Consider the following 26,523-nt stretch of genomic DNA (forward strand, 5'->3'; position numbering starts at 1 on the left):
TATATATATATATATATATATATATATATATATATATATATATATATATATATATATATATATATATGGTTTTATGCTCAGCTGTGACCTGGAGCAGAGACCTCTGTTTTCAGTGGAAGCAGTCATACTGTATTAGCAAATTTTAGTTCCCAAACCCATTTCCATTCAAATATTATTATTCCTATCATTTACTTATTCTACATCCGTGTGGTTTTTTACTTAAATATTGTAAGAGTCAGAAATGTGACTCTCAGTACTGAAGAAGTAGGGCAGTTGTTGGCATGATGGAAGTTTAAGTGTTCCTCTAAGATACCGGCCAATATTCATACCTCATCACAAGCATCGAAGTCTAATACTGTGGGTCGGAGAAGAGGCCGTTATTTGTTATTATATATGTCTACAGAGCATTTTGCACACAATCCTATGGAATTGTATTTTATCATATGTTAGGAATGGTGGCATCCAATCCAAGAAAAAAACAAAACGAACAGAATTAAATGAACAGAAGAGATGGTGATATTTAGAAAATTGTACGAAACTGAATGATGGTAAAAGTAGCACACATGGATTAAAACGAGCGTTTGGCTCCCTCCTGTCCACATGCAACAAATGAAAAAGTAGCATATCATCTTGACTCACACCTCCTGCATATCATCGTAGACCAGCAGGAGCTCCACGTGGTTTACGCTTGTCACATTGCACTTTTGACCTTGGGCCACTGAAGCCCTCTTTGTCTCTACTCCCACTCCACTGGAGCCACAGGTTCGACCATCGCATCCTTTTACCAAAAGCAGGGGGCCAAATATTTCATTCTTAAGTCAGCATTGTAGATAGGATCTCTTCACATGTTTTGATGGAGACATCAACAACCTCAAATAGTGGCATTAAGCTATAACCTCACATGAGATGTGCTGAATCTATGATTTGTTAGTTATCAGGCGTGAATGGTCTGTGTTAAAGGGTGTCAAGTATGTTGCAAAGTCATGCAGTGAAGAGCTTCGTGAGGCTATATATCATCCTTCTTAGTCAGATATTTATTTATTTATTTTATTTATTCTTTTTTTTTTTTTTCTTTCAATTGTAATAATTTTTGTTTTCCATGTGATGACCAGCGTTTTGTAATCCAGTTGGTAATATGGAGACCAAAGTTTCACCTCAAATTATCACTGGACACTGGTGTATTACTGTTGTAACTGTGCTTAATTATATTTTAAAAAAAGACTGTATTTATATTTTAAGTGCCAAAACTTAATTGCAAACTGTATAACGAATAAAATCAAATGTGCCAATAGGATTTGTAAAAAAGAAAAAAGAAAAAACACCGCAGGACAGAAAGGCATAAGGTGAAAATGGTCGGAACTTAAAAAAAAAAAAAAGAAATAAAAAAACCTTTTTGAGGATAGAAATGTAGAAAAGTAGAAATTAAAACGAGAAAAACTGCACATTCCACCTCATCCGCATCGACAGCCGTTTGGGAGCGAGACATAAGAATGGTAATCTTGTAGTCCGATAATCACAGTTAGGGTGGTTTTATGCTGCTACATGTACATACTAACAGTAGCCCGTGTCAGCCACAGGGACTTGTCTAAATGAAAACGTGTGTTTGAATCTATGCGATCTTTTACCCTGTTGTTAATCGCTAATAGAAGTAGCATTGTTGTGTTCTGAGATCATTTCTGAGCAGCAGAGATGTAACGCACTATTTCAGACGACATTTCATTTGGCCGACATTTCATTGAATCAAGATTTGTTTTGCTGACAAACTGACTGTCTGGTAGAGGAAGTAACGGAAGCACAGGCCCGCCGCCGCTGTCACCTCGTCGTTGAGTGCTCATATCAAGTTGATGTTTTCAGCTGAAGGCCGAATGTTGTGGATTTACGCGCGTTTAGGCCTTCAGACGCAGATGCATTGTGGCATTTAGCTGGAGTTGATCTTTTTGCTTAACAGCATCGTTCAAGAGATGATTATGATACACAAATACAAATTCTCAACTTCTAATGAGGACGTTTTTGGCTTCTGTGTAACAAATTAAGGATGATTTCCTCAAATTCCTTCGTACAAAAAAAAGGTTTTCAGATCCTTTAAATGATAGCTTCCAGCATTTAGATTTTTCTCATTATCAATATTTTTATTTTAAATAAAATGTCAGGAAAAAGTAGAAAATGCTCATTGCAAAGTCCCTGAACACAGTTATAATCGTAGATTGCTAGGTAGATATTTATTTTACATTACGTACATTTTATTTTGGTATTTAACAGGATTATATAAAAAACAGTGACAAGAGTTTTTGTTTTACAAATGTCCTGAATCAGTCATTATCAAAATCATTTCAGCACTAGATGGTGCTCACACTCACCTGATCTATTACTAATCTGATATTTTTGATAGGATTGAAAGTTTTTATTAGTTTTTATTGTTTTTATTTTGTTTGCTTCACCGAAATAGTGAAAAATGCCAGCGTCCCACAGGCAGCGGTGCTGTCAAACTTCTGTTCAACCAACAGACCAAAATGCAAAGATATTAAACTTCCAATCATATAAATAAAAAACAGTAAACGAGTAATCAATTATCAACATTCCCAACACAGACGCCTGAACTAACCCAGAAACCAAAAGTTGCTAGTTTGTATTTTTGTTTGATCATCATCCTTCGATACTGTGATTTGAACAAAAAGGCCAACTTTGAGCTGATATTTTTGATTATTTGCAAAGATAATGTCACGACACATTGGAGGGATGTTTACATTTTTGCAATAATAGGTGAATAATTGTTTTGTCCATCTAAATCAGACCAGTGTGTGAAGTGGGGAATTTAAATAGTAGTCTGTAGAGCTGTGGGCTTTATGTATTTAATCTCCTGTTCTTCTGTGAATCAGCAGTCTTATTTTTATTTCAGGTGCAATGTTTATTTTGCAATCTTCATAGCTGGATTTTAGCTATGAAAGTTTAAAAAAGAAAAGAAAAGATGCCTGTTTTCCTGATTGTCAGACAACGTGTTTGCTTGAACTCACATTAACAGTGCCATACAGTAGGTGACCGTTGCCAGCACTTCAATTTTATTGTAGAAAACATCTCAAAGCAGTGGCAGTGTTTCATACAGGCATCAGCAAGTGTTTCATCTCCTTTCTCAGAATATTGTAACATGTGGTTTTATGGTCATTTTAAAAAAAAAAGCATCCATGTTGAAATGTGTTAACAATCTTTGTTATAACGCAGTAACCTCACCACCACCCAACCAGTTAGCAGCGATTACGGCGTCATTACCACGTACTCCTGTGTTTACAGATGAATAATAGAAATATTTAAAATAATTGTTAAGCAACTCGTTCTGCACAAAAAAACGCTCCTGTGATGCGCCGCAGCTCAAAAGGAGTTCAGCTTTCGTCTCATAACTCATTGTCTTCAGTTGATGTTATCTCAAGCATTTCATTTTCGTAACACTCTGTGTTTATGCTCGAGGCGTCATTCACGCAGGTGTCTGTGAAATTATTAAGCGCTGCTCATTGGTATGGTTTGCTCTGCTGACATGATCTGCAGGGCAAGGAGCTACAAGTCAAGATAACATCTCCTGTCGTTGAGTTCTCAAAGGGAATTTATTGTGTGGGTTGGTTAACCAAAGGGCTTTGCTCTGTGTTTACTGTACAAACATGACCGCATATCTCAAAGTCCATTTAAAGAAATTTCTCACTGTGCCTTTCATATTCAACGTGGAGAAACATTTTCATTATTGTTTATGAGGGCGGCCTGTTGTTAGAATAAATCACCGCCCGTTCAAAGTTTAAAGACTGATGACGGTGAAGCTGAAACGGGCTTCAGTTGAAGTGGTTTCATACTTCAAGTTATATTTGAAAAAAGTGCCAACTCCTGATTGTTTTACACCATATTTTGAAATTATGTCTAAAGAAATATTTTGACATTTGGGAAATATGCTTATTTGCTTTTTTATAGTTAGATTAGAAGATCGATGCCACACCCATGTCCGTACACTAAATATCAGGCTACAGCTTGCAGATGGTTAGCTTAGCATAGCTTAACTAAGCTTAGCTTACAGTGGAATCGGGGGGAAACGGCTAGCCTGGATCAAAAATCAGCACCTCTACAAGTCACGCATTAACAAGTTATGTCTCGTTTGTTTAATCCAGACAAAAACCTAAATGTAAAAATGACATGTTTGTGCTTTTACGGCGAGGCTGTTGTGGCAGCAGTTGCCAGGCATCCACCCAAAGCTTCAGGAAGTCACTGCCTCTGGCCCTGAAATGTTCTCATTCTTAGTCACTCTTATTGGATTGATACCAAATGACAGTGGTATCAGCGTTCTCATATGACGCCTGGCAAGAAAGCAAAAAGAAAAGAGCCCATTTCCCAAAATGTTGAACTATTTCTTTCATCTTGTCGAAAAGAACATTGAATGAATCGTTTGTTGAGATCTGTTGAGTGGTTTTTAGGAGATGCGGTGAAACAATTGGATGTGATTGAAAAGGTGTTGAGTCATGACTGGTATGTCCTGTAGCATATAATGTTAATAATGAGTAAAGATGGCGGCGTGTTTGTCATTATCATGTCATGTGGCTATGGTGCACTCCGTCTGATTCCTCATCAGCTGCCATTTCTTCTCATAGGGCAGAAGAATGTGAAAATAAAGTTCCTGTCAGAGATTTCTTTTTTTTTTTTTTGTATACTTTCCAATTTGTACTGAAAGCGTGTAACATGAGTCAGATCGAAAGATAAAGAAAGGCCAGCAACAGTGTGTGCACCATAGTGCTGCACGTCATCTTCACCATCAGTGGTATTCATCTTCCTCATCCTCATCGTCTCGTCAGACATCATAACATCACAAGCTAAATGACATATTGTAAAACCTCAACTGTCTGTCCATGCTATGAGATAGATCTCTGTCAAAATACTGAAAGTATCAGAAAACTGTAATATCTCTTCTTCTTAGTGTGTATCTTTCTTCTGTTTTCTTTTTTATATCTGGTTTGTTTTTGTCTGCTACGAGGGTGTGATCACCACCAGAGGGTGATGTACATGTACGGGTCTGAGCTGTACATTTTTGTGACAGATTTGTGTATTTACATACAGGTTGCAATGGCCTAACTTTGTGACTATTATATCAATTTATGAATCGAAAGAGTGCCAAATATGCTTGAGCATGACAAAATCCGGGACCTACAAGGAACTGCAGGTACTCTCTGACTCATCGAGTGAGACTCGAGTGACTCACTGCTGTTGTAGACTCTACTTATGATATGAATGCACAGCTGAAGGTTTAACCATGCTAAATATTTTTGATGAAAGAGGGAAAAAAAACTTTATGTTTTTGTCTCAGTTTAAAAATTCTTCTTCAGATATTTGTTGTATGTTTCTGTGTCCATCCATGGCTTATAAATGAGTATGCAGTGATGGTCTTATCATGCTGCCATTAGAGGTGAATATAAAAAGCTGATTTGCTTCATTTGTCCGAAAAGAAACATTTGGGTCATTTTCCATTCTTAAATCATTCCACACACAGATGCATTGTATGTTATCTGACCTCCTCTTCATCCCACACTGTCCCAAAACAAAGTGAGCCTGACATTTGGTGAATTCTATCAATTATAGAGTGTGGATTTGTCCAAAATGTAAAAGTAAATGTAATTCTAATATTAAAATGAAGCTATGAAAAATATCTTATTGTGCACTAAACAGTGTCTATTTTTTTCTTTAAGTCAAACCTTTAATGTCTCAAGGAATCAATAAATGTATTTGAGCAAACGAAGCGTTTCCCCTCCAGGATCATGTGCCTCCTCACTTCATAACATGTAAAATTTTTAAACATTACAACATGTACAAGATATTTTTTAAGGTGTTCCTAGAATATTTTTATAAAATACACCAGAACAGGCTGCTCAACAATCAGAACAGTACAAGATCTAACAAAAAAAAAATAAAAAAAATCTTTTTTTAAGCCAGAAAGAGACGAGTCAGGTCAACACAGCTTGTGTGAACACAGGACCTTTTTGGGGCCGTCGATCAAACCTGATCACTCTTGGAGGCGAAACACTTTGGTTACTCTGGTCTTTTTATTATTTTCTGAGGAAACATTGAAGACAGACGTGAAATGGACCTGTTTAAATATGTGTAATACAACACTCAAACCATTCATCCTCCAGCCCAGCAGCTGGGACAAGCTGTTCTGTGTGATGGAGGTCTGTGCCCAGATGAGAGAAATGTTAACTGTGTGAACACCATTCAAAGTAGATTGCCTTTTTGTTGAGGACATGTACAGCTGTCTGTAGCTCAACAACCTGCCCAGGATATATTACTTACTAAGTGGACACAATCATGTTTCCCATTTTTGCTTAAACCAGAAATTAAGTCGTGATTTTATTCAACAAATTGTTTTTGCAGCTGAATATCAACTTCTTTTGAGCATGTACTTAGTGTCTGCCAGTGTGTAAACAATTTTAATAATTTGATGTACAGAGAGCATGGTCCTTGTTAGCTCTAGAGATTTACAGCAAACTGTAAATATATGCCTTAAATAGTAGCGGTCTTGTCTTGTGTTCGTATGTCTGTCTTGTTTTATGGTTACTGAATAATTGTATGAAAAGAGGAGCCTCACAAATAAAGCAGAGCTTTTATTGTTTCTACTCTACTTGGCGTCACTAATGTTAAGTCTTGAGGGTTTTAACTTAACTCAAGTACTCAATAATTCATTTTGTTGTAACGGAAGGCAGGTAGATGGACAAAGCCTGTACACAGTGTCATGAAACTTGCCAGACAGTTTGTCATTTGAGGGTTGGATTTCCGTTTGACCATCAATTGTGCCTGAAATATGATCATCTGAAATTTCCAGTTCCCCAGCGGAGTTTTCACTACAAACAGTTCACTGTGCTACAAACAGAGGCCGAGATGGGTTGTGGCAGGGCTGTACATTTCGGTGAAAAGAGATTTGAGACACAAAACATTGTAGATAAGGCAACTGAAATCTTGCAATTATGGCAGTTATGCACCTTGTGAATAAATTGTGAATTGCTGGGCATTGCAAGAGAACAAAACCAAAATATATGTTTGTTTTTTTCATCTTAAGTCAACACCTTTTGGTATTTAATAGCATTGTTTTTTGCATGAAAGCTCAAAAAAACTGCTTAGCACCAAACAGCAGACAAACACAGTTAGCAACGAGCTAAAAGTCAAGCAATTAGCAGCCAAAGAGCCAGATATTCCCCTCATGAGTTGGTGGAGATCAAAAACAGAGCTAAAAGAGGGTGAATTTTGGACTTACGTTCACCAGGTGGCCAGAAACACAACTGCAAATGAATAATAATGTCACTGTAACTTCCTGGACGTGTAAATAAGCGAGTGTTTGCTAACAAGTTCACCATATCAGTTTAAAAGATGTCAGTGTTTGGTTTTGCTGCTCTGAAGTGAATAAAAAAAGTATGATCACAGTGACATTGCTAACTAATGTTTAGCTTGGTCACAACCCAAGTTTAGCGTTAGCATGCGAATATTTGCAAATTAGTAATAAACACAAACTGCAGTTGAAGATGATGGCAATATCATTAGTTGTCAGGACTTCATATACACATAGCTGGTGATAAAATCCCAGATGTTATGTAGATAAGATGAACTTTATTGATGCCACAGTGTTATTTAAGAGTTACAATACCAGTACAATAAAGGCTGATGATCATAAAAACTAGAAGACGGAAGTCAGGGACATATAAAGAATAGAATTAAGTTATTAATCAACCATAGGTGTGGTGCACTCGTAGTAAATAAGTAATAGATCTACAAACTTTACAAGTACAAAATAGCATGAGAATAATTCATAAAGAGAGCTGTAGATGTGAATGATAAAGCAGTGCTTTCATTGAACTGTATTACTTTATTAAGATGCCATATGGTACAAATCACATTGTTTTCTTCAATTATTCAAACCAGATGACTGTTTTCTTACAAAACTTCCTTTTGGTATTGTTTTTAAATGATTTATAACCCAAAGCTGCAAATTCCCAATTGGCAGATAACTGAAGCCTGTGTACAGCCACTAACATAACAGAGACGGCTCAGCTGATTTGGTTTAGTTGTTAGCAACTGAGCTAATCTCAGTGACACAAGCAGCTCCTGTCTCAGTGGAAAAATACAGCAGGGAAGTGGTATATCTTGGATCTTTATCAGAGCCAAACGGTTTTTCAACTTACGTGGTATGGCGTGCAGACCAATCCGACAATAATTAGGTCATAGAGGGGCCAAAGGAAACCACAGCTACTTTGTTTGTCACTCTGGCTCTGCTCATGACCTGTTGTTTGTGTAGCGAGCCGGCAGTACACCCAGCTGAGAGGAATACTGATCAATTTGCTGGAAGCAACTCTTGGGGGAGGGGGCTTTGCGATGGAGGGGTAAGTGCCTCACCATGTTTTTGTTTTACACTGGGCTGCACTGTGCATCGCTTTATTTCCAAAATGTGCTCTCATAAGTGCAGCTTGCTGATAAATACTTGCCAGTGAAAACTTTCCACTCCTGATAATCCTGCCTGCTTAAGTTCAACAAATAAATAAATAAAGCTTATAAACGGGACCAAATAATCAGCTGAGTAGTTCTGTCTCTGTGCATAACCCAGAGCTACAGAGGTTTGGCAGCCCTTATCCTATAAATGTGAGAAAGGTGGAGGGACATTTCAGATCAGATTTCACTGCAGTTGTAAATAACCACAACTTTTCCTGACAATGTCAAGAGAATTCCTCAAAGGAAACAGCCTTGAGACACCCAGTAAAGATAACAGCCTGGTGAAGAAAACTCAGCTGTTGGACCGGGGCCAGTGGGCGAACAAGTTGGAGTTCTTGCTGGCTGTGGCAGGAACCCTGGTCGGACTAGGAAACCTCTGGAGGTTTCCCTATTTGTGCTACAAAAATGGTGGAGGTAAGCAGGATTCCCCTAAACATCATCCATACTTAATGCCCTCACGCTTACTCTTCTGCACAAGGTCCAGCAACTGCACCGACTCAAAATGTAATGTCACCAATCGTGAGCAAATAAGATCGACTCATTCAAACATTTAAATGATAAGTAAGTTGCTCAGGTTTAGCTCAAAGCTGCTGTTTGTTATTAAATAAACTTTTTTTTTCTTTGTGTGTGTGATGAAATTCAACTCAGTGGACAAAGGGGATCATTGTTTTTGCCTACTTTGGAAGCTAGTCATTAACATTAAAAAAAACTGCAAATTATGCTGCTTCGTAATTCAAGTTGAGCCTCGTTAAACTCTGTGGTCATATTACATGACTATTTGATCATTTCAAGGCTTTAATCTGTGACTACATGCGTTAGATTTTTGGACCAGCTCTTCAGAATTTATGGGACTGCGAAAAGTTTTAAGTAAAATCTGTGTATTCTGTGAATGCTGTGAGACTCCATGTGGGCCAAATAAGGTATCCAGATGTTGCCATGCCAAAAACAAAACAAATAGAGCCTCAAGAAAAAAAACTTCTTGTAAAGTCTTGTATTGCTTTCTCTAAAGTGAGTTGAATCGAATTCTCAGTGCATAAAAATCAGCAGATTTGACATGCTTGTCACTCATCGCCTTACTCTCAGGTGCGTTTTTGGTTCCGTACGTCTTGTTTCTTCTTTCCTGTGGTATCCCAATGTTCCTCCTGGAGACAGCCATGGGACAGTTCACATCTCAAGGGTGTATCACCTGCTGGAGGCACTTCTGCCCCTTGTTTGAAGGTCAGTGTGTTGAACAGAGCTGTATTATGTAGCAGTGTATTATATATGCAAAAAGATATTTCTTAAAGGAATGTGTCACCCTTTCAGAGCGTGATATAACATATATTTTTTTTATAATGTGGGGTTTCTTTTATTTGTTTGGAAGTTTACTGAGCAGTTGGTATCAACCATGGGGGCTGGATGCTGTCGATCCAGTGTGACAATGAGTATAGTGTGAGAACACAGCCGTTAACAGGGCGGTATACCGTGCAGAGACACAAAGGGCTACTGGCCAGCAGCAGCATTCCCTTCAAACATGTTATGTATTCAAGGATAGTGCTGGCATCAATCCAGTTTTTTTTTCTTTTTTTTTTTCAACATTAAGAAGTGCGGTAAGAAGAGGAAAACCACAATGGCTTGTCACTTTCTGACTTCTCTCTTCTGTCTGTGGACAAAAATCTTTAAAAACAGGTCACAAATATATAATTACATTTTTCAAAAAAAAAAAAAAAGGCTGTAGCTTTGAGAAAACATTATTCAAACAGGAATGAATACAGCATTTGTTTGGGAACTATTTCCACCTATGGATTAATACACATTTGGTGCTTGAGTGATTATCAGAGTCCTGCATGGGTCCAGTTTTGTTATCCTGCATGTGCAATGCTCAGTATTGGGACCGTCATACAAGTCAAATCCAGACCTTAAGTCCCATGATCCCAACCGTGAATAAGCTACACAGTCACTCGCTTTAAAGTGCTTTTTTTAACTTGTGCAATTGGAACATGTAGAGACATGACCTCAAACCATAATTAAGAATCCATTAGGACTGCTACTACTCACTATGGTGACATTTATTTGCCCTCCAGGTTGCTATATAGAAAAAGAACATCTTCCACAGACTTAGGTTTAAGCTGGGTTCTCTGTTCTTGAATCCGAAATCCAGCTGACGAACAGCCTCTTTCACTGGCTGCGCTCGATGCCGGGATGGCGAGAGCACACCTATTCCAATCACTCTCAGGTTAGGAAACATTTTAGCACACCTCTTCCAAATACACGAAGCTTCGAAATGGCTGTCCTTGGGTGTCTTGAATTCAACATAGGCTGCCAACTCATCCTGAGGCTGTAAAATTTCATCGCTGGAGTACTCCATGTCAATTAAATTCACCTGCTGATCACAGATGGAGTCTGTTCTCTGGTGGTGGGCCTGCGACATATTGCATGGGCCTTTCACATCTCCAGCCAGATACAGTACTAATACCAATACAACCGGAGAGAAGGGTCAAAAGTTGAAACTAAGGGTCATAGTTTGAAAGTGCAAACATACATTTAATATAGTGCAGGAAAAAAATGCTTAATTTAATACAGTTAGGCCATGCAGATAAGTGCTTCAGTTACATAAAAACACCTTCTAAACTGGACGTTGGGATTTCTTGAGAGGTCAAGATTGAGATTTGATTGCTGAAATTACTCATTTGGCACATCAAAAATCACTTCACCCTGGTCTGCAAGCTGCTTCAGGATTTTCAGGTTGGGATATAAGAACATTGTGAGCTTATGCAGGAGATGCATCTCAAATTCGTCACAATTTTGAGACATTCTTCCTTCAGTAATGACAGTGTCAACTGTCAGTGGATGGTTGCAGGTGATGTCTGAGGTGCTCAAACCATCAACAGTCAGGTGAATGGTACGAATTTACAATCATTTAATATGTCTTGGGATGAAGGAGAGTGGGGATGATGAAGGATGTGCTAGTATGGAGGGATGAAAGGAGGGATGCAAGAATGAGGGTCGAGGGGTGGGGGGATAAGGAGGTGAGGTTAAAGAAGATGAAAAGGGGAAGAAAGGAAGGGACGAAAGAATAGATAGTAGACTCTGGGTCTTGGATGAATGGGGTGCGATATTATATTGGTGTTGGCTGCTGGTTTGGTGTCGAGAGGAAACCGGGGAAGGTAGAGACTCATTGTAGGGCAGCGGTCTCTTCTGATGTCCATTGGTTCTAGTTAAGCCCTATATGGACAAGAGAGAGAGAAAGAGGAGAGTAGAAGAAGGGGGTTTGGGGGGGAGGGGTGCAGAAAATGAGTCGAAGGAGAAATGAATGAATCAGGAGCGCTTAAATACCTTGTGGTATCTTGATCCTGAACTTAGTTATTAAACTTATTTATTTAATGAGTGAGGAGACACAGGTGTGCAGCTCAGGTGGTGAGAGGAGGGCGTGGCTAGGGAGAACAGGGGGCAGAAAAGGTATGGAGAGGAGAAAACAAACCCATCTGGACAGACTGGTGGAACTTGCCTCCTTGACACAGCTACATCAACAAGAGCTCATAATTAAACATGCCACCATTCAATCAAGCTTGGCAGGTAGACTGTGTTTAAAGCTAACCGATCCAGATTTATACATGCTGCAGTAACATTTTGGCCGTCATGATCAATAATCCACACTGACCGCACTTCGTTTGTCTCCTCAGGGATTGGTTATGCTACCCAGGTTGTGATTGCATATGCTGCCGTGTCATACATTGTCATCCAGGCATGGGCCTTCTTCTACCTGTTCTCGTCCTTCAGCGCCGAGGTTCCATGGGCCAGCTGCAGGAACTCCTGGAACACAGGTACACATGGAGACAGATACAAGGATTTACGATGTGCGTGACAAATGTCTGTCTGTGTGTTGCTCATCAAATTCTCTCACCTATCTTCCTAACAGCAGTAATGGAAAGGTCCATGAGCTTGGATTTGAATGGCTACTGAGAAATTTAAAAGAAAACTGATTGCATTCTTTGACTTATAAATCAATTGACTGGTTTCACAACAGCGATGTAGCTCACAAAAAGGAGATAACTAAAGCTTGTGGGTAGCAGTGTTTTCATTGCAGTCAGCATTTTGGGAACAGACAGAAGTGGAGGGTTATTAACATCCCAAATTAGTACTAGAATTACTGCCACACCACTGTATGCTTCCTGCAGTCAAGTTGCAGTTTACATCCATTTCTATCTATACTCATAATATGTGTAGTGAAGACTTTGAAGGAATTTATAAAATGTGTATTTTTTGCCGACATGGAAGTTATGATTACATTGGCATATATGTGACTATATGTAGTCCTGTGACTAATTTCCAGTGAGAAACATGTGATTTTTTTGCTGTCCAGTCTTAAATAGTAAGTCAGTCTGGGTACAATCTGGAACAAAGCACAGCACAACCAATGAGCCTGTGGTGGACTATCTGCTGTATGTCTATATGTGTATGTGTGGCTGTATGTGTTCATGTTTGGCCCACAAACCTGATTCTCATAGAATGGACAGTTGTAGCCATGACAGCAATGCTTCAGCTACGGATGTTGCTGCAAATTGTAAAACACGGATGCTTTGCATACATCTTAAACCCAACAGCACAGAAGATCTATATCACCACAGTTTCAAGGTGGACACCCAAGATTAGCGTCACCAATTCAGTATATGGCCAAATGTGAAATATGGTCACAATCTCCCTCAGGTTATCCTTGAGTCCAAGTGAACATTTGCGCTGAATTTGAGGAAATTCCCTCAAGGCGTTCCTCACGTATTGCATTTACAAGACTGGGACGCATGTACGGACAGACGAACAACCTGCAAACATAATGTCTTTGGCCGTGGCTGTCACCAGCGTGGAGGCACGATAAAGTGGTTGAGAATTATTTTTCATTTGATGAGTATATAGAACTGTATCTGTCTAGTTTTCAAATATGTATCTGCAGTTAAAATATCTCCTCTCGTTTTTTCCTCAGAGTTTTGTGTTGAATTTGATAAAAAAAATGTGTCTTCCAATTGGACATCAACTGAGAATTCAACAACGCCTGCAACAGAATTCTGGGAGTAAGTGTAATTCAGTGTATAGCTGATCAGTTGATTTTAGGAAGCTAAACACTAAGGTGCATCAGAGGCCTGCTGTTTTTGTGTGTTTGTCTTTGGGTCACATATTATGAACACTGGTTCCTGGAGAGGTCAGTCAAAGAAATACATGAACATAATGTTTGGGTCAAAGGTGAGCTGCATTTCCATGTTGGAGTCTCCAGTGTTTGCACATGTAAAGAAATTCCTCTGGAGCTACTGTCAGTCAAAATGTCAACACATTTACTGAAACTGGAACTCTTTAGGATGGCAGTCTCTCAGTTGGTCCACCACTTTAGTCCAAACTAAAATACCTCAGCAGCTACTTGATGGATTGACACCAAATTTTGTGCTGACATCTCAGATTAGCAAATACATGTTAATACCTTTGCTAATCCCGATTTATCCTCTGCCACCATCACTTTCAAATTTGAGCCTTTGCAAGAAATGTCATCATAACTATTGGACGGATGCCATAAAATTTGATACAGACATTGATGTCCCCGTGAGGATAAATTACAAAAGCTTTGGTCATCCCCCTTTTACCCTTCTAGGACCAACAACAGTTCAAATTCTTTTTTGTCTAATACTTTTCTTTATGACTAAAATACTTACAACACTAAAGACATTCTCATCAGTTTTGGCTGTACTTTGTGTTCATTGCTAATTGGAAATTGTAAGTATGCCAAAATCCAAATTTACAGTACATGGTAAACATTACACTTGGTGATGCTTCAGATCACCATGTTGCTGTTGTATGTTGCTGTATGTTAACATGCTCATGTTTGCATTAGTCCTACATTTGCAGTACAACATCACAAAGCCACTACAATGGCTGTAATGTAATTGCGTTGTCTTGCACAAATTTCCAAAGATTCAAATTTATACAAACGTATAAACTTACATATTCACAATATATTCTCTGTGGTGCATCCATTACACCTTTTCACCAGAACTGTAATTCTACCAAATATTTGGCCATTACATGCAAATGCATTTGGCAGCAAAGATAAAGACAAGAGGTGAAAGAACATTTCTCAATAGGTAACAACTGCCGTTTTGACATCAAGAACATTTTGCTGCTGAGTTTCCATTTCTCAGTGTATACCACTGGGACAACCCGCAGCTCGGCGGCAGGATTTTTCTTTTCCCACACTATTTGCCCAGCCAAGTAAAGTTGACACAAGTCAGAGTGAAAAATTACACATGAAGATCCCTGCTGTTTATGTGTGTTTGTCTTTGGGTCATATATTACACTGGTTCATGGAGAGGTTGGTCAAAGAAATACATGAACATTATGTTTGGGTCAAAGGTAAGCTGCATTTCCTTGTTGTCTCCAGTGTTTCCACATGTGAAGAAATTCCTCCAGAGCTACTGTCAGTCCAAATGCCAACACATTCACTGAAACTGGAACACTTTAGGATGGCAGTCTCTTGGTTGGTCCACCACTTTAGTCCAAACCACACCAAATTTTGTGCTGACATTTCAGATTAGCAAATAAAACTGAATGCCTTTGCTAATCCCGATTTATCCTCTGGTGCCACCATGACTTTCAAATTTTGCTCTGGCTTCTTTATTTTTACATGCTGACATTTTCAGCTCAGCATGTGACATGGAAGAAAGACAGATGACTCTTTTTTAGCTGCTCCTTTTTTTAGCTGGCCAGCAAGTGCAAGCATCTGTTTCTTGAACAGTATCACTTCACTAAAGTCAACTTTAGTCAGCTGGCCAAATATTGTGGGAAAAGAAAATCCTGTGGGTTGTCCCAGTGGTATATACTGAAAAATGGACAACTCAACAAATTCTCTCTTTATTTGGCTGATATGTATCCAGGGCATCACAAATATTAAGTTATAAAATTGGTGCTTAGTTTAGAAGTTGTATTACTGTGTGTCACTCATTTTCACCTGAAATTGAAAAACAAAACAAAACATGGCCCTTTGTTTCAACATGAATATGGTGCAATGTAGTAATAACATCACGCGATCAGTCAGTCTCAACCATTATTATGATATTCATTATAATCATTTGATCATTATGAGTAGTTTTGATCAAACTTCCTAGTGTTTGTAGTGACCCTGTTTTGGAAATATGACGTGTTTCTTCCCAGGAGACGAGTACTGGGTATAACTCAAGGGATCGAGGAGATTGGGAGCCTGAGGTGGGAGTTGGCCTTGTGTCTCTTACTGGCGTGGATCCTGTGCTACTTCTGTGTTTGGAAAGGAGTGAGATCCACTGGAAAGGTACAAGTCTTTCTTCAGAGGGTGAGACTAGATTGTGTGTATGTGTGTAGTTTGCTTCTATTATAGCACCGGAGGAGGAATTATATTAAAACAAGGCTGGTAATTGTTTATTGTCTCATGCAGTACACCTGCATGGAAGCTTGATGAGGTGTCATGCTGCTGTTCTTAAACGTCTCTTACTTTTTCTATGAACAGTGAATATCAGATTCAGATAAGCTCTCTGAACTGCACAAATGCATGGCAAATCACTCGTGTCAACCTGATAAATGCCTCCTGTTCATGTGGGCAAATTTCATTCCCGAAATGTCACACAAAAGTAAAAAGACCACGCAGAGCTTTGAGTCCTGCTGTCGTAACTCAGCAGACAGAAACAAAACACTTAAGCGGAGTAAAAGTCGTGCTAGGGGACAGGAAACAATTACAAAACATTAACACAGCTGCAAACAACAGCGTTAAGTCCCACTGTCATAAATCAGGAGCCGAAAACAAAACACATTTAGCATATCAGAAGTCATGTTAGGGGACGTGAAACAGTAAGAAAATATCAACACAGCTGCCCACGACGTGTCATCAGAGCACAGTACAGTGACAGAAATCACAACCGAATGGTTTGATATGAAGTTAGATGCTGTAAAAAAACGTCTTCTTAAAGCAAAACGAGCCATGACATGATGAGAGGTGGTTAAGGGATAGGAGAGTCACAAAGATGGATGAGAGAATATTGTGCAGTAGGTGACATTAGCAGGCATTTAGACCAGAAACGAAACAGAAACATTAAGCAACGCAGGGGGCTGCACTGGTGGGGCCGTGTTTGAGTGCTGAGACAATCCAGAAAGTCCTGCTGGAGTAACAGATTAATGCAGCTTTGTGCAGACTCCATGTTATCTTCACTGATCTTAAGTGTAACCTCCCGACAAACACTACCAGCACGAAATGGTTGAATGGAGAAACATAACAAATGCAGTTGCTTCCATACATGGCACGAGGACTCTAAAGACAAAGTCTATACGTCAGTATACATGGAGCCACTCCAAGGAGTTCACGCGGTTTGGTATCCTGCTTTGAACAGACAGTGCTATGGTGTGTTTAGTCTTTAGCGTTCAGGTAGTAATATGTTACACTTTGTATTTACTTATAAAGCAGAAAGCTGACTTTGTCTTGTGTTGACAGGTAGTTTACTTTACAGCCACTTTCCCTTACGTGATGCTGGTGGTTCTGCTGGCTCGTGGACTCACTTTACCAGGAGCTATGGACGGCTTAGCTTTCTACCTGTATCCTGACCCGACAAGGTTGGTGGACCCTCAAGTAAGTAATAAAGTCAAACATTCAACACAAACACCAAGACAAGCTGCCCGCTCAATAGCCTCCCACCAGAGGCCACCCAGCTGTAAAACACCTCAATTTGACACTATCGTGCAGCAGTCTCCATTCTTACAGTAGTTTAAATAGTGAAAGTTCATTGATATTTATGTTTTGGCATCTGCTTAGGTTTGGATGGATGCAGGCGCGCAGGTTCTTTTCTCTTTTGGGATTTGTCAGGGGAGTTTGACAGCTCTGGGCAGTTACAATCAGTATAACAATGACTGTTACAAGTAAGTGCTCTCTGCTCTTTGTCTTTTTGCTCTTTGAATGCGTCACGAAAACAAACCTAGATCGGCCTGAGACTCTAGCAATTCATTTTTCTCTTGTTTTCTCAAATATGCTATTATGACTTCATTAGCAACATCAGCATATTTTCATTATTGATCAATATGCTGATTATTTCCTCAATTTAAAATTGTGTTGGAGGGTTTTTCCCCCGCAAATTGTCAGAAATTTCTAAATATGCCTATTTTTTAATATTTTATAGTGTTCTGAAAGTTCACATTATCATTTCCTCTGTCATGCTTTCTGGTTTATTCCCATTGTAACGTTTTCATACAATTCCATTCATTTTGAGAAAGATTGTGAGAAAGGCACTCGCGCTGCACAGCTTTCTGAGATTTGACTATATGGACTTTTTTCATGAGTCAACTTCTGAGAAGCTTCTGGGAACATTCCTAGAACCATAACACTTCTACTTTAAAGACATTCTTTACAAGATGCAAAACTAAAGTGGAACCATGGGGAAATGTTAACTTGAACTTACAGGCTCATTGCACTATTGCAAGTGTGGTGCAGTAAAAATGGACATGCTCAAGTAAAGTACTGATATGTGAATACTGTAGACTACATAAATACAGCCTTCCATAAGTATGGTTCGTTGACAGGTTACAGCCTAAGGGAAATTTAAGGTTCTCACTGTGGAGGATGGTCTCTGTCAAAGTGACAAAATTGAACTAAACTAACAAAGAGTCATTTATTTGCTAAATACCTTTTGCTTGTTTCCTCAGGGACACATTTGTTCTGTGTTTGGTGAATGGCGGGTCAAGCTTTGTGGCAGGTTTTGCAATCTTTTCAGTTTTGGGTTTTATGTCGTACGAACAAGGACTGCCGATATCTGAAGTGGCTGCTTCTGGTAAGACCACCATATTTAACTGTGACTGGACAAAAATGTGCATTAGTGTTGTTCTACTTTGTCAAGCCATTTTGAATTAGAAACTTGCAGTATGATAATATACTGCAGGATGCACAATCCACGACTCATTTCATTTATTTAATTCAATGTTTTGATTTATAAGGACAACGCACATTAATCAGCATTTCTGTACATGTGCCAGTGTTAGCCAGCTGTGGTGCTCTGTCCTTTTGAAACCAGTGAAGTTTCCTTCTTCAGAGCTGCTGAACTATCAACTCTGATCTTCAAGTGCAGATTTCACCACAAATGTTTGTTGTCATTAATTAATCTTAATTGAGACAAACCTCCTGGTTATCCTTTTCTCAGCCAAAACACTGCTCACACACTAATAACCAAAATCAGCTGCTCGGACAACCTTTAATCCTAAATTCAAGACAACAAAACGCCCTTCAACAGACCATCACTTTAGTTTATAGCTGTGAGATTTCCAAGCCTTCAGTGCATCTCTTTGATTGGGCAAAGCACAAAGTTTGCAGCAATTAATGGGCCACAGTTCTTTTCTGCAGCAACTGGTTGAATCTGTACCTTAGAATTTAGGATACTCTGAAGGCAAAGGAGCCCTGTGTGGCGTGATTAAACAATAAGACGAATATTGACCCTTGAAAGCCATTTAAACTGTATTGTTAAAAGAAATCCACTTCTCAAACGCAGGGCCTGGTTTGGCATTTATCGCCTACCCTCGTGCAGTGGCCATGATGCCTTTACCTCAGTTATGGGCTGTATGCTTCTTCGTCATGGTCATCTTGCTGGGTGCAGATACGCAGGTGAGATAAAAACATCCCATTGAAGAGTTTTTAATCCTCAGTTTAGTTTTGCTACTTGACATTAGTTAATTGCAGACATTAGCTTCGGTGTTCTTCATGACAGCTTTTCAGTTTACTCGTTGGTCTGTGTCTGTGGCAGTTTGTGAGTCTGGAGTGCCTGATGACCTCTGTGACAGACATGTTCCCCACGGTGTTTCGAAGAGCTTATCGCCGAGAGCTGCTGCTGCTTTGTCTCTGCTCTGTTTGTTTCTTCCTCGGCCTCCTTCTGGTCACAGAGGTGAAACTCCAGTGGGTCCTACCCACAGCTTCTCATGTTTGTGTTCTGTTCACAATTTATGAAAAAGAGCCTGTGCTGTCCAAAAACAAGCTAATACTGATTACTGTGCTAGCCTTAGATATTACTTAGAGTCTGTGCTGGACCTGTACCATGCTGAAAAATTTAATCTAGACAAGAGTGTGTTGTTTTTGTGTTTGATGTGCATTAACAATCAACCCTCTGTCTTCCTGCAGGGAGGCTTGTATTTCCTGCAACTTTTTGACCATTATGTCTGCAGTGGCAACAATCTTCTCCTTCTCTCAGTGTGTCAGTCGATAGCAATGGGATGGATATATGGTGAGTTATTAAAGCTATCCTGCATTCATCAGCAATATACTTGATATGGCTTTTATTTTTATGCCTGTTGAAAATCACCAACAAAAGTTTTAGAAGGCCAAAAAACCCCAGTGGTTCGTCGTGTTTTTGGACTGAAGTGAAGTCAAACCTAACCAGTGATGGGCAGCAGGCTTTGTGAGGCACAGATCAAAAGCACTGACTCGTTGATTACTGGGAGGACATGGGATGAACCGTTCGCTCATGCAAGCTCTTCCCAGGAAATCTGAGTAAATGCTCAACTGGGGCTGTTGGGGACATTTTTTGACATGCCATCAAGGTCAATATCCCTAGTATATATCTTATTATATTAAGAATAATATGTCACAGTTGATTTTCTAGATATTGCTTTGTTTTAAATTCCTTTTCTAAGCTTTTTTAAGCTTGATGGACATTTGAGCTTCTGTGAATGTGAATGAATACAAAGGATCTGACAGAGCGCTATACACACTGCTTTCACACTGCCTCCTTGTCAGGAGGAATTTCAATCGCGCCTCTTAGGGATTTGTGGTGAGAGTTAGAAAACCATTTGACATGGTAAAGTGCTCGTAATTGCAACGCTTTTACCCACAAAAGTTCACACACTTAAACCAGTTTCTTCCTGTTTACTTTTTGGCCTGCATATTTCCCTTTTGTATCCCAGTGTGAGAATCATGTCATTTTTTTATGTTACAAGAAAAAGACAGAAATTTGAAGAGCGCTTCAGATGTGCTTTATAAAGTGACTTGACACATGTGCTTATGTGCCTTAGTTTAAAACTTTACAGATAATAAGGTTCCAGAAGAGAAGCCTTATTCAATAATATGGGATATTATAACACTTTGAATGATTCATAATGTACAGCTACAGTATACTTTGCCGTCAGTACTCAGAAATTCTCCAAACTTTGATGCTGTGTGCCGTAACATCATAAAATAACTTTACAGACTATGAGTCTTTGCATGATTGTTACAAGGAGTCTTATCTGTGTTTTTACAGCTAAGCAACAGTATAACTTCCACAGTGTTTTTCTTCTGTGCAGAGAGAACCACTCTATAAACTGTGCAGTTTGCTCATTGATCTCATTTCCTTCACAACTTTTTGATTATGATGCTGAAATCTAGAAAATAGAAAACAGAAGCTAAAGTGTTCTGTTTTTGAGTGACTGTGCAGAGTTCCTTTTAATTTCTACAGATTTTGAGTTCAGATTGCCAATTCATTTTCCTCTCCATCACCAGGTGCAGATCGTCTCTATGACAACATTGAAGACATGATAGGTTATCGTCCATGGCCAATAATGAAGCTCTGCTGGCTTTACGTTACCCCCACTGTTTGTATGGTGAGTGGAATAGAGTTGCTTTTATTTTGCTGTATATTTGCTTGTGCTCATACTATTTGGAGTCAGTCCTCTTCTTTCCTCCAACCCAAGTAGGAGGTGAGGACTGAGGAAGAGATGAGAGTGAATGAAAATGAGAATTTCATGTGGAAAAACATCTGGGCGGTCTCGATTTAAAGGACTGGGGACACTAAGGGTGGAAACAAGGCGTATTTAGCACTGTCTCCCTGCCTACCACTCAGTGAGATGGTACCTACAAAGTGATTGAATATACAAGAGCAAACAAAACTGGTCCTTACAGTTATATACAAAATGAGATGGAAACAAGGGATGGAAGAAAATGAGTCTACAGATTAGGAAATGAACAAAGGTCCTGTCATTTCCTAAGTTAGTCACTTGCCAGTTTTGCTTTCAATCCAAATGGGAACAATGAAACTTTTGCATTTCAAATCAGCAATGTTTAAAGGCGCAGCAGTTAAAAGCAGAGATGTCAATGTGTTCTTGTCAACAAATAATACCACTGCATCATAATCTGTAGGTAAATTATATTTAGGCTTTGAATTAACTTCACTAAAACTGTCAGTTAAATAATGCTCAAATAAAGTACAAATTGTAGTTAAGTACAGTACGTGAGTGTCTACCATTTGTTGCTTCATCGAGCATGTTTGGAAAAAGTCTTAATATACCCAGAATTCATGGTAAATGAGTCTTAATTAGGTAAGATAGTTTCGAGTCAGATAGCTTTGTGCAAGAGATTACATTTATTTGAGGTCTGGCTCCGGGGCACTATGTGAGGCCATCAATCAGAATATACATAAATTACATACATAAATTGTTTTTGCCTAAAGGAATAGTCTTGTTCAAACAGGAAAGCACCTTCCCCAAACTGTATCCGAAGTGTTAGAATGATACTAAAGAGTAATTTTGTGCTCATAAAAGACAAATTAATTTGTCAGAGATGGTGAAAGGGATGTCAAACACCTGATTTTCTTTTCTTTTTTTCTCCTTTCAGGGTACGTTCATCTTTTCAGTGGTGAAGTACAAGCCTCTCAAGTTCAACAAAACCTACGTCTACCCGACCTGGGCTTATGCTTTGGGCTGGTTCCTTGGACTGTTATGTGTTCTCTTGGTTCCTCTGTGGATAATCTTTAAAGTGACTCAGATGAAAGGGACAGTGCGGCAGGTATGTGTTCAGTGAAGAAAAAAGAAACATGAAAACATCGTCTTAACTATCATTTGAGTTGTATTTCTAAGCCAAAATGCCAGTAGTTGACAAACAATAATAAACTGAATATCTTTAGGTTTTTGACTGTTGGTCATTTAAATGCACAATTTTTTCACAATTTCTGTCAATTTCAGCTCTCTGAATTTATAAGAGCCATTCTTCACAATTTTAAGAAATGACCCTGATTCCAGTAAAAGGTGTAAAACGTAAATCAAAACAGAATTCAGGCATTTGCGAATGAACTGTGTTCCCCTACAACAGTTTAACAAAGTGTTCCTGAGCCCATGTATTGATACCCTTTTTACAGTCATGTGCTCACAAAGTGGTGAACCTCGCTCCATCCTTGCTTGTGAGCGACTGAGCCTTTCCAGGATGCCCCTTTCATACCCAATCATGATACTCTCACCTGTTACCAATGAACCTGTTTACCTGTGGAATGTTCCAAACAGGTGTTTTTGGAGCATCCCACATTTTTCCCAGTCTTTAGTCGCTCCTGTCCAAACTTATTTGAAACATGTTGCTGCATCAAATTCAGAATAAGCAGATTTTTACAAAAATTAATGAAGCTGATGAGGTCAAACATTAAATATATCATGTACTGTTTTCTATTGAGTTTATGTCAAAAAGAATTAACAAATGATCCTGTTCTGTTTTCTTTTTCTTTTACACAAAGTCCCAACTTCTTTGGAATCAGAGTTGTTGTATAAAAGCTTTTTATGCATAAATCTATCGTGATGTGAATGCTGGGAACAATTTTTGATCGTTTGCACTTTCGATTTTATGCGTCTAATAGTTTCATTTTGTTATCATTTTGGTAATAATTTACAGTCTAACTTAATGGTGTCATTTATGGTTTTATAATTTTAATCCTTACTTAACTTAATTACTCAGACTTAAGATTGTGGTAGCCTCTGTACTCTGACCTGAAGGAGTCTCTCACAGCTGTAATGATGGAACACATTCAAGCAAATTCACCCTACTAATCTCAATAAGTGCCAGGGTTAGGATTTAACACTGCTCTACACAGTGCAGTCAAGGCTGTTCAGAAATGAGAACTAGTTACATACTGCCACAATTACAGGTACTGCTGCACAACAAGCATCAGAGTCCAATAATGTACTTCAAGTTTTAAAAGCTTTCAAAAGGAGCAGCAATACATTAATGAGGCCCTCTAAGCCACACATGCTGGTCAAGGACATGCAGCTGCACATGCCACCATGCTTCAGAGAAACACTCAACTTGACACTAATGTCCAAAAATTAGAGGTGAGAAGAAAAGCACTTCCATGGAGGTTCTGTGCATGTGTATGTGTCTGAGTGCTACCTACAGGCTCGTGATTTTCCCACCATTTTATTTGACCATTAAATCTGTTAGACAGTTGTCAACCAATTGTTTCAACTATATTAAAACAACATAGAACTCAAACTAGACAGAATATCCTTTTTTGACAGCATTAATTCAGAAAATGTCCTATTTTGTTGCAAGTACACACGTAATATCTTAAACCTCGGCCTTCTCATTCATTTAATTTCATTAAGGGCCCTGGCAAAAAAGTTGAACCTGATTCAACTTTTGGCAAAAAGTCAATGCAACACGATTCAGCAATGCACTGACCACTCAAATACATGCATGTGCACATTCCTTGTAGAGTAGTCTAAACCTCAATATGCTGGTGCGGCAGAAACAGGCCTGAACAGCCAAATATCATGGAGATCAGATAGCATCTTTCTGCAAACATACAATGTTAATGAAAAAGTCAGGGAATCATCTGTGATTACAGCTCATCCTGAGGGGCGCAACAATAGCCCCATCCAATAGTTGTAGACACAATCACTAAAAACCCATAAATGTGAACTTCATGGTGGCGCCAGAAGAAAAGTCAAGGGATTAAGTACAAGACTGCAATATTCTACACTCACTGCACCTCCCCATTTCTTTAGCTATTACTACATTTATTTCTAACGCAAGTCATTTATAACGTAAATAAATGTGTTACAAATGAATCGTGATGCTAATTGTTGTATCGCCACCCTGTTCCTACAGAACCTCAGGCAGCTGTGCCGCCCTGAAAACACGACACACAACACAGCAAAGCAACCCGAGCAGTGCCCTTTGAACCCAGACGACACTCTCACTCCTGCTGCCAATGAGTACAAGGCGAGTGGTGGAGCTGAGATGGAGATGCAAATGTGAGAAACTGCACATTTTTGATACTGCTCTAAATATAATGTTATTATTCTAAACTTTTAAACAGGTCTTTACAAGCTAAGCATTTTTAAGAAATCACGTTGATCAATAAGACAATAAGAATGAAGACTTCCATTCTGCTGCTCTGTTTCCATATCTGCTGGGTTTCCATATCATGTCTGCAACCTGCACAATAAGCAATGAGTCTTGTGCCACTGTAAAATGTACAGTATTGACAAGACAAAGGTTGAGAAGTTTTTAAACCTTTAATGTTTTGTCTCTACGCTTCAGTATGCCACCTCCATAGAGGATCAGGAGATGCCAATCTTGATCATCACTGCCCACTAAGATTCACTGTCACCACAGATTTCTAGTGCACTGTTTCAATCCTGATTACAACAACAAAACATTCTGATTTTCAAGCCTCTGTCTGACTTCTTCTCCACTGTGACAGCTGCTGGAGCACATGGGAATTGTAGTAATGGGCCGTAACTAACTGGTGAAGAAAATAAGTAAATTAAATGTTTATTAAATGTTTAAACATTAGGACACTGTATAAAACATAAATACAATAGAATGAGATAACTTTCATGGCAAATATTGAATGTTTTATCTTATCAGCTTAATTGATTTTTGTAATTTTTTTTGATGCCAGCAGCATGTTTCAAACAAGCTGGGACAGGAGCAACTAAAGGCTGGGAAAGATGTGGAATGCTTCAAAAACACCTGTTTGGAACATTCCACAGGTAAACTGGGTCACTGGTAACAGGTGATAGTATCATGGTTGGGTAGTCAGTTCTGACTTGTGGGCCCCAGTGTAACTGTTTTATTAAAATACACACGTGAAGAGATCCATGACAGCTGATTGTAGGAAAACTGATGTTGAATTCTTTTCAATGTCGAAGATGCACTGACAAGAGAGTGAAGGTGATGAAATATAGCTGCTGAAGTCTCAATATTCTCAGACATGTGTCATGTCAATGTAAGAAATGAAGTCTAAAATGCTGTAACCACATTGCACCTGAAGTACAAATCAATGTCATAACTGCCATCACTTCTGGCTTCCTGACCGGATCCAGCTACTCAAATAAATTCAAGTTCACATTATGTCACTGAGTTACTATTTTTTGATAGTCCTAGTCTTACTGTAGCCGTAGTTACTCGCTGATTTATTGTAGCATATAACATGTAATGCTGTTCCCACCACAAGAAATCACAAAAGTGCACTTTTTTCAGTTATGTACTTTATTTATGCAAGTATATCCATGCTATGATAAATCAGTGAATTTTGTTTCATATTGTGCTGATTTTGAATTTATTTCACAATGTATTTATACACTCTATATTTAAAATCACACTGTTTTTATTGTGTGTTATCCTGGGTTGGGCATTACTTTGATGAGAAAAGCACTAAATAAATATAAATGCTCCTCCACAGAGTTCAGGAGGAACCTTCAAACATAAACTGTCTCCGTCTTGTGAACCCACACAGAGCTTATTCAAATATTACATTTCTCTATTGCAGACAACAGGAAAGAAATTTTGAGGTACATTTACTTTGCTGTAGTTTTTCCATTCTATATTACTTATACTTATACACTTATACTGCTACTCTACTACACATCAGAGGATGAAATACTGTACTTTTTACTTGATTACATTTATTTAACAGCTAGTAGAGTCATTTTTACAGTGTGGTATGACTACTTTTACTTTGGTAAATGATCTGAATACTTCTTCCAAAACTGGTGATTGAGTATATTGAAGAGATTTGGCTGAAACGAGTGAATGCTTTTGTGTGAAAGCTGAAAAGGCCACATTAACAACCAACAAGCTATAGTAAGCTGCTTGAAGTGTCAGTCTGCACTCAAAGGAAAGACCAGAGATTCTGAGGGAGCCCCTGCTGTGACCTTAAAATACTGTGCTGCACAGAAATAATCCTTGAGGAGCAGAAAAGGTGGACAGGCAGAACAGTGCTTTTGCATGAGGGCAACTGCATTAGATGAAGATAATTAATATACAATAAGTAA

The 26,523-nt window shown here is 38.8% G+C and overlaps 1 protein-coding gene across 1 annotated transcript; it reads left to right on the forward strand.

Moving 5' to 3' along the window:
• Positions 1 to 34: 34 nt before the first annotated feature.
• LOC139351516 (sodium- and chloride-dependent GABA transporter 2-like) lies at positions 35 to 25,600 on the forward strand. Its single transcript, XM_070993459.1, has 15 exons — positions 35 to 8,387; positions 8,723 to 8,907; positions 9,577 to 9,711; positions 12,156 to 12,296; positions 13,451 to 13,538; positions 15,664 to 15,796; positions 16,967 to 17,101; positions 17,285 to 17,388; positions 18,169 to 18,293; positions 19,005 to 19,117; positions 19,257 to 19,394; positions 19,628 to 19,730; positions 20,984 to 21,084; positions 22,094 to 22,264; positions 24,350 to 25,600. The coding sequence occupies exons 1-15, from the start codon at positions 8,380 to 8,382 to the stop codon at positions 24,497 to 24,499; spliced, it is 1,830 nt and encodes a 609-aa protein (XP_070849560.1). The 5' UTR covers positions 35 to 8,379; the 3' UTR covers positions 24,500 to 25,600.
• Positions 25,601 to 26,523: the final 923 nt, after the last annotated feature.

This window comes from Chaetodon trifascialis, chromosome 3, assembly GCF_039877785.1.
Source record: "Chaetodon trifascialis isolate fChaTrf1 chromosome 3, fChaTrf1.hap1, whole genome shotgun sequence".
In the NCBI taxonomy this organism is placed as follows: Eukaryota; Metazoa; Chordata; class Actinopteri; order Chaetodontiformes; family Chaetodontidae; genus Chaetodon; species Chaetodon trifascialis.

Coding starts and splice junctions, on each gene's coding strand:
- LOC139351516 (XM_070993459.1), top strand. Junction 8,908..9,576: donor GTGCTACAAAAATGGTGGAG/GTAAGCAGGATT, acceptor CCTTACTCTCAG/GTGCGTTTTTGGTTCCGTAC. Junction 17,389..18,168: donor TATAACAATGACTGTTACAA/GTAAGTGCTCTC, acceptor TTGTTTCCTCAG/GGACACATTTGTTCTGTGTT.